Source organism: Pholis gunnellus (genome assembly GCF_910591455.1).
Source record: "Pholis gunnellus genome assembly, chromosome: 15".
Taxonomy (NCBI): Eukaryota; Metazoa; Chordata; class Actinopteri; order Perciformes; family Pholidae; genus Pholis; species Pholis gunnellus.
The window spans coordinates 9,151,460-9,160,394 of record NC_136542.1 but is presented as its reverse complement, the minus strand read 5'-3'; the positions used below and the strand labels follow the sequence as shown (position 1 = coordinate 9,160,394).

General features: G+C 39.9%; 2 protein-coding genes across 2 annotated transcripts; one reads left to right on the top strand and one right to left on the bottom strand.

Moving 5' to 3' along the window:
- Positions 1–201: 201 nt before the first annotated feature.
- LOC306707442 (uncharacterized protein) lies at positions 202–2,849 on the top strand. The gene is made up of 6 exons (XM_079174902.1): positions 202–286; positions 374–436; positions 1,772–2,032; positions 2,328–2,456; positions 2,559–2,586; positions 2,698–2,849. The coding sequence occupies exons 1-6, from the start codon at positions 241–243 to the stop codon at positions 2,822–2,824; spliced, it is 654 nt and encodes a 217-aa protein (XP_079031028.1). The 5' UTR covers positions 202–240; the 3' UTR covers positions 2,825–2,849.
- A 1,058-nt stretch (positions 2,850–3,907) lies between these two features.
- On the bottom strand, positions 3,908–5,005 carry LOC306707288 (platelet-activating factor receptor-like; the record flags this gene model as incomplete). Its single annotated transcript, XM_079174682.1, has 1 exon — positions 3,908–5,005. One exon carries the CDS (start codon positions 5,003–5,005, stop codon positions 3,908–3,910), a length of 1,098 nt encoding a protein of 365 aa, XP_079030808.1.
- Positions 5,006–8,935: the final 3,930 nt, after the last annotated feature.

The window sequence follows — 8,935 nt, the reverse complement described above, 5'->3', positions numbered from 1 at the left end:
TTACAATACCTAGGTATAGGAGTTGGACACATTGCATTCTGCTGCTTTCCTTGTATATCAAATTGGGGAATGTTATTCATTATTGTAAAAAAAAGGAACTTGAAACTTCCTTTTTAACTGTTTCCCAGACTCATACTTCCTCCACTCTTACCTGTGCATTGACTATGACCTTTGATCCGTTCTTGTACCTGTTTGCCTGAAGTGAGTGTGGCGTTTACTTTTTGTTCATCTCAAAACAACATGCTGCTTAGCTTTTCTCTCCTGTGGTTTTTGTGTGAGAGTACAGGTAAGGACCTTCTAATTAGTAAATGTAATAACAGAATCCAGGACATCGTTTTTTAAATGTACTATTAACATCTTGTTGTCTATACAGTAAAATCCCAGACTACAACATGGACTACAACAAACTCCACGAAAACTACAGCGGCTGTTGAAGGTAATACAGAATGTGATTATTTCATAATTCCAATCAAATAAAAGTATTAATAACAAGAGCCATGCCGGCAGCTCTGTGAGGGTTTATCCTGTTTTATCGAGCAGCATTTTGAGCTAAATGCTAATATTAACATATGTTGTTGATTTTTGGAAAGAAGTGAGAGTTCTTAACAACTGCAAAACATCTTTACAATGCACTGTTGATGGAATTTCAGGAACGGACAACATTGCTGAGTTATGGCGACAGCATTATAGCACCTTATTCAACTGTGATTTGTACAAGGTGGACAATTTTGAGAGTGATGATTCAATGGCAATTACGTCATATGAGGTGCACCAAGCTATAAATAAACTGTCTGAAGGCAAAGCAAAGTGGTTTAGACCATATTACTGCTGAACACCTTAAATATGCTAGTTCGAGATTAGCTCCTCTCCTTGCTATTTCTTTTACTGGCTTCATGATTCATGGCTTGTTACCCAACTCAATGCTGTCTGCTCTATTAGTGCCAGTCATTAAAGACAAAGCTGGTAAAGTATGTAGCCGAGATAATTACAGGCCCATTGCTTTGGCCAGCGTACTGTCAAAAGTCCTAGAAAGAATCCTGCTGGACAGAATATATAAATGTATCAACTCCACAGATAACCAGTTTGGCTTTAAAGTCAAACATGGCACTAACTTGTGTATATATGCAGAAGTTAGGAAATAAGGAAATTGGCAACAAATATAGAGGTCAAAACTCATCAGTTCTTATGTGTTTTATTGATGCCTCTAAAGCTTTTGATCATGTTAATCATTGTAAGTTGTTTGTTAAACTAAGCCAAAGGGGTGTCCCCAAATACATTGTGAGAATTCTGGCTTTCTGGTATGCGCAGCAGACGATGCAAGTAAAATGGGGTAAAAGTGTCTCAGCCCCATTTGGGGTTAGCAATGGTGTCCGACAAGGGGTAGTTTTGTCTCCAATTCTTTTAAATGGCATTGGAATGGCATTCATTGTACAGGTATTTGGTCATAAACCAAAGTTTTGGGCAAATACATTTTGAACTAATTATGGTGCCAAATGAAAAGTTAACAGATCACCAAAGTCATCAGGGCTTATCCTCTGGGGAACAGGAACGTCTGTACAAAATGTCATGGCAATCCTTCAAATAATTGCTGAGGTGTCTGCTGGATAAACTTGCCAACACAACAGAAACCAGACATTGCCCTCCCTAGAACCACGCCGCTAGTGTGTCTGTAACTGTTTATCTACTCTCTTCTCCTTCCTTTCTTTCCTCCATCCATCATCCTTCATTTTGTGTTCACCAAACTGTCCACCGCACCCTTTTTCCTCCTCAGGAAAGCTCTCTCTGCAGCTGGTGGCCATACCAGACTACCCAGTTGCAGAAGGTCAAAGAGTCAACCTGCTCTGCAACGCTTTCAACGTGAAAGATTCTGTGAAGTCCTGGCAACACCTAGAAAATCAGACTTGGCATGCGGTGGGAATCGGTGGAGAGCTCACCCTTACCAAGCCAGAGCAGAGCGGGCTTTACCGCTGCCATGCCGCGAGTCAGTTTTCTCAAAACCACACAGTCTTCATCATCTCCATCCATTCAACAGGTTGGTGGTTGGTTTTAAATCTGCAGTTCGCCTCAGCTCTACTAAGCTTTAATTTGTCATTCAGCTCAATGTTTAACTGTCCAGCCCACAACTGTTTTTGTTCACTCTCAATACTCTCATAGCTGTTTCTTGTCCAATATGTGAACAACTAACTATGAAAAAGTTTGTTTGTCATGCACAAAGATAGAATGCCATTTTGTTTTAGTTTTTTCAACTGTTTATTATTTTTTTGTCTGTGACCAACAACTAAAATCTTTCTCCTGCAATTCTGTGCTTTTTCCCTGACTTACAACAGTCAGTGAGAATTTAGGAATAGCTGCCTTATTCCTTTCTCTCCTGGCCTTGATCATCATCTTTGCTATTATTTTTTGGCTGGGCTGGCACAGACTTGGTGCCACATCAACCACCAACATTGCAGCTAAAGGTAAAAGAAAAAAAGCATTTCCTGTCAAAGTCGTGTAAAAACCTTTGTCAAATCTTAACCAAATGTTGTGTTGACAATTTTAATGTCTTGGATTTCTTAAAGGTTTTTCTGGACCTGAACAGTCACCAAAGTAAGTCTCTACAGGAAAGAAATGTGTTTATACTCGTGTTTGCATTTGGTTCACATGCTGTTTAAGTCTATGCATATATTAACAGTCTGATGACATTTTTGTACTCACCAGAGGAAGTTTGCCACACACTGAAAGTGACGGAGATGTGTACATGAATTACACAAACACCAGCCCAAACTACACTGATCTCGACCCCACCAATGTGACTGAGGACAATGTGTACTCGAGTCTATCATGAACGTTCATGTGAACACTTGTTTGAGCTCAGCATCACCTTTAACCTGAATAATGAGGTTTGCTGTATGTTTTTATTTACTGTAATCTGATTTGACAGAAGTTATTCAACACAATCTGAATGTGGTAAAAATGGTAAAAATGGTCAATAGAATAAAATAAAATTCTAATCATAAATGTTGACTGTGGAGTAAAACCATTTCCTTCTGAAAGTTTAAAATTACATTACAAACACATTCGAGGAACATACAAGATAACCAAAGCCACTGAATACAAAATGCGTCATTAATCAGTTTTGCAACAGCAGGTAAACTCACAGTAAGAATGCGGTATAATACATATACAGTAGATAGGTGAATAATATGTGTTGTCACACTGAATCATGGGATTTATACCATGTGACATATACGCAATGTAATAATAGTGGAAGCCAGAGGTGAAACGTAGCTCAAGCATTATCTCTTCCGTTCCATGGTTTCACAATATGAGATAGAACTTCATGCAAAGCCCCAAAAACCTGTAATTCATCTGATGTGAGACAACAATCTCACATAGTTTACTGATAAATTGTCAGGTGAGAGGACTACGCCTACTGATCTGAAGTGTGTGTATAATCAAGTGAGAACACCCAAAAAGAGATGACTAAGCTCTGTATATATGGGCTGTTATCCTTGACTTCTCTACTGTTTTAGTGCCCCACTTTATGCAGAACAACACCTGTGGGAGGATTTAAATAATTTTGTCTGCTGCTTTATCAGTTCATTTCACACACTAAAGTGATAAAGTGTCCTCCCGCAGAATTTTCAGAGCCATAATCGATTTGCTGATGTACTTCGGCTTGCGAAACTTCTACTTTTCAGCTTGATCTTCACACAGGAAGTACTGGTGCTATTATAGTGTGTGGAAATGAAATGTCAAAATAAGTGTGTGAAACCACATTCTGAGGGTGACACTAGTCTTCATTAACACTGAAACTGCTTATAGTTCTGGAGATGCAAGAAAATGTAATCTTGTAACAGGGGCAACATGAAAGTCTTTCACACACAAGGAACACATATCTGCACTGTTGTACAAGTATTAAATCTGTTTAAATCAATTTTCTAACCTTTACTAACTTTTTAATGTGGGCCATGATGAACCGTCTGAACTTCTGTGTGGCAAAATAATAAATTACAGGATCCAAAATGCAGTTGAGGCCCATGAGAAGCAAAGTGATCTGATGTGCGTCATTGAGCGCCTGAAGGGTCTTCTGGTCCCACTCTACGTGGCCCCAGCCCTGCGTGATCTGCAACACCGCCAGTATCCAGAAGCCTTGAATTACATGGTGAGGCAGGAAACACAGAGCAAACACTCCCACCACTGCAGACAATATCTGCAGAGCTCTCCGTTTCACCCCCCTGGGCCTTTTAGTTGAGGGGGACATGGTCCTGCGGGACTTCCTGGATGTGATCGTTGCAGACCGGAACTCTGACTGAGGAGGATTTTGAGAAAGCAACGCTCGAGCAGTAAGGAAATTACACGCCACGACCAGAAAAAACACCAGAAAAAACATTCCAATTATTGCAAAATGAGTGGCAGCCACTGTTTTCTTCTGTGAATCGGTGTCATTTTGGTACCCCTCGAAACAGCGAGTGACGTTGTTCTCATCAGTGTTGGTCCCTGGAGATGCCAGATATGGAATAGCCATCGCCAGGGTCAAAACCCAGATGACAACGCACACGATGATCCCACGACGTCTGTGGTCTGAGGTGGGCACATCCAGAGGCCGGGTGACTGCCCAGTATCGGTTGACGCTGATGGCCCCGAGGAAGAGGATGGAGGAGTACGTATTGATGAAGAACAACGAGCCAGTCAGCCGGCACATGAAGTCTGTGTAGACCCAGTTACCCTGCCGACTGTAATAGCCAATCCAGAAGGGAAGGGCACTCACAAAAAGGAGGTCGGCGATGGTCAAGTTTGTCATGTAGATGCGGATTTCACCCATGGCCTTGGTACCGCGGAGGCAGCGCAGGACAAACAGCACGTAGAGGTTAGCGACGAGGCCCAGGATGAAGATGATGCTGTAGAAAACTGGGAAGAGGACATAACGAAACTCAGAGTCCAGGAAGGCTGAGCCATTACCAGCCGAAGAGCCCAGACGAGAGGTTCCGGTTACAGCAACCTGCTCTGTAGTTGAGGGCAGCATTTCTGTCTGTGGGAGACAAAACATAGTAACATCATAAAGCATTCTGGGGTTTGTTTATAGTCAAAAGAAGCACAATCAGTCACCAGTTTATTAAGTACATCCAGCTAAAACAAAGTCTAATACATTATAAATCCAATCGATGAAGGCTGTAATGTTTTGGACGATTCAACATTTTGGAGGCTTCAGTTTGTGGTGCTGAATGGCGTTATACTGACAGGTGTATTTATTTATATTATCATTAAACCTTAGTGTGTAAGGTAGGTCTACCTCACTCTTTTGTTTACTTAAATAAAGAAACTCAAGTAAATATTAACTTCTTCATTTATTGATTTTTTTAGAAAAAGACTTAAAAGGAAATCTTCACTTACCAGACTTCTTCTTCTCCTCTGATATCTCTCAAGAAGTTTACGCTATGAATGCCTCAGCAGCTATTCAATACAGTTAAACTCACTGAATGGGCGTACGCTTGCGTCTTGCTCACAATTCACTACAAAGTTCAAGACGAAGGAGGTGTTAATGTTTTTTGGTTGCAAGAAGAATCCACACCTCCTTATTTTCCTGTGCGTTCCTGTCTGACAAAATGAAGAAGAAAAAGCTGCCCATTTTTAAGAAATATCAGAGTGTTACTGCTGGTTTTTATTTCCTTCATCATAAAAACATGTTTTAAATATTCTGAGGAAGACACCAACAATAGAGTGGCATCGTTACGTGGCTTCTCTCTGGGACCATAAGGCAAACAGCAATCATTTGCTTTAATATAATTGTTATTTTCCTTGAGAATATATTTGTAATCATTAGTTATAATAAGAGTTGAGCTCTGAAGTTCACAACTAAAATAAAGTATAAAAGACAATTATAATTATAGTCGGTTTCATTTTTCATGGTGTCAATGTAATATTATGCTAATAATTCATTATCACAACATAGGAAGACATGAATGTCACTTTAAAGTCAATTATGGGCATTAAAGACACTTTAATCCACGCTAGAATTAAGTATCACAACACTTCAATTTGCCACAAATTGCCACCAAAAAGTCTTTCTAACTTTATCAGCAGTGGCTCGAGTTTTCATTTCACTTCATCTCCCATATTAAACATTTAATTATTTACGTCTGTACTTAATTTAAAGGCTGTCTGAACAAGTCCTATCTCCTCAATGAGTCATGATTGCAGCTAATAGTCCGAATGATGAAAATGAAGCGTCAGATCAGTTTGATGTTTAACGTATTGTCATTAGCATGCCTTCATTGTTCGTTATATAGTCCATCAGGGACGTGCAAATACATTTTGTGGGGCTCTTTTTAAAGGGCACCTCAACACCCACTGTATTGTCACCATGCCTCCAGCGGATGTTAGCACACTGTAAAATGATTTCTGTCTCGGTATGTATTGTATATTGAGCTGGATAGGTACCTACAAATATATAATATACCTATCGAATTTTTTGTTTGCTTCTCTAAACCCATATAAACAGTGACACATTCAACTGTTGATATTTTTGGCTCATCGGCAGCTGAGGCAAGTGTGCAGTAATGCATTCTAACCACATGGGGGAGGAAGAGGCAAAGAAAAAGAGCAAAGAACAACAGTGAACAGAGGCGGAGTGACTTTCAGTCCAGGTGAGGCTCCGTGCAGCACTGTGAACTGCATGAACTACCACTCTCACTCTCTGTGTAGTTCAAAGCAGCACTTGCATTTGTCTTGGTCATGAAAGCAGCTTATGTGAGATGCAGTTTGGAGTACAGTGTTGTGTAACCGTGTTGAATTATATTGTATACACTGTAAAACATCATACAGCAAATTAGCAGAAACAACTAATCTGTAATCAAATACATTTAATACAAAAATAAAATTCTCCTTAAAAGTTCTGGTTGTCACATGAATCTCAAACGTATAAACATCATAAAAATGTATTAGTTATTCTGACTAGAAATGATAAATTGGAGTAAACATTGGGATTCTGTTACAGTTATCACTCTGAATGACTGCAGATAGCACACTAAATGACACCAGTTGAAACCAGGTGTACAGTGTTAGTAGAGAGGTTGCACTGAGAGACAGCACAGAATGATCCATGTGTCTGTCTTGACCTTTTGCATCAGAGAATTAACTGCCTTTAGGAAAACTTTTGTTTGTTTGTTTGTTTATTTATTTATTTAGCAGGGACAATGCCCAACAGTAGAACTGTAAGTGAGCCAGAGTTAGCCAGAGAGGCTAATTTCCATCTGCAGTCCCCGGCCAGATGTTTCAAGGCAGCCTAAAATAACAAAATATCAAATGGCAACAGAATTAAAATTCATAGACAAAACCAATACACAGCAAAAGAAAAGTGCACGCCATTAGAGCAGAGCAGACAGGCTGCAGCATGCGTCAGGCAGAACAAACCCTCCTACAGTACAAGCACATATACAGTATAACACTGAAGCACATAACATACACATCAAAAAATGGAAAATAGCAACACTGAACAAGACAAATGCACATGTAGGCGAAACAAGCAGGCAGGACAGACAGTACATCAATGCTTGCATACCTGATTGGCAACAAGCCATTCTTTAAGGTTATGCATGAATGTTTTGTACGTGTTGTGTGCGCGTATGTGTGGTGGCAGAGCATTCCACGAGTGAGCTGCCTTCACAGAGGATGTAGATTTGCTAAACGAGCTTGACCTATATGAAATGACACAATCACCTCTTGAAGCAGATCTAGTGAGTCCGCTGCTTTGAGTGCTTTGTCTAATAAAATCACTAAGGCGGGGCCATACCATGTACAATTTTAAAAACCAGACACATCAGTGAATTTAATGAGTTTCTCCCAACTCAGGATATGGTGCTTGGTGAGAATATTGCAGTGATGGTGACTTTTGGCTTTTTTATCAAGTGTTTTTAGGGCTTTTTTATGGAGTATATGAATAGATTTTAATGTTAATTTAGTCTATATCAAGTCACGTTTACCAGATCCAGAGAACCTGAGGGTTCTTTAAATTGTTTTGTTGTCAAAAATGGGCCCAGGGTCTTTGTTGCAAACATTTGAGGCTGCTTTTGTAATGGAAACTTGAGGAACCTATGCTACTGGAAAATATGTGGGGTGAACCAGCCAACCACTGCTCTTTTTGTAGAGTTAGTTTCTCAAAAACACAGACACATGAATATTGTCAAACATTTATTTTGTGTTGATTTATTTTAGTAATGTAATCATATCTTGTTGCTGTTTGACAATTTCTTTTAATTGGGTCAGTATTTTCTTTTGAAATCTCCCTCTTCAAGTCGCCTCCACCTCGTCCATTCCGGCCTCACCAGTGACTCCAGTGCACTCGTCCTCCACTCAGACACACACACACACACTCACACCGCAAACATTTTCACGCCGCCTTTCCTCTTTCATAATTGTCTTTTTCTTCCACCCTCTGTCTTAGCCTTTTCTGTACTTTTCTCTATCTCTTTTTCCCCTCTGTCAACAGAACGCTATCGGCGTGTTTGTGTAGCTTTTGTTGTGCAGCTCACTGCAAATCAATGGAATTTTCAAATCTATGTTTTCATACATTGTTAAAGTGCTACATTGTTCATCTGATTGAAATAAAGTCACCGTGCATTAAGGATTCCTCATCAGCGAGCTAAATAAATCACTAAAGCAATAAAATAAATGAACAATCCTTGTATTTCAATGAGTCAAATTTGCTCCGTCAAGCTTGCATTTGTATTAACAAGTGAGAGTGGTAAATACACAGATACACAAAGAATGAATTGCAATGAATTTAATATGGGTTGAACAGTATAAAAAAAGAGTAGAGAGGCGGGAGGAGCGGGTTTGAGCTCGGCAAAGTGGAGCGGAACAGAGCAGAGGACTAGGGTTAGGGCTAGGATACAGAAAGGGATGAGATAACAGTTGGAGGCAGATACAGAAGGACTAAAGTCAACAATCCCCCTCC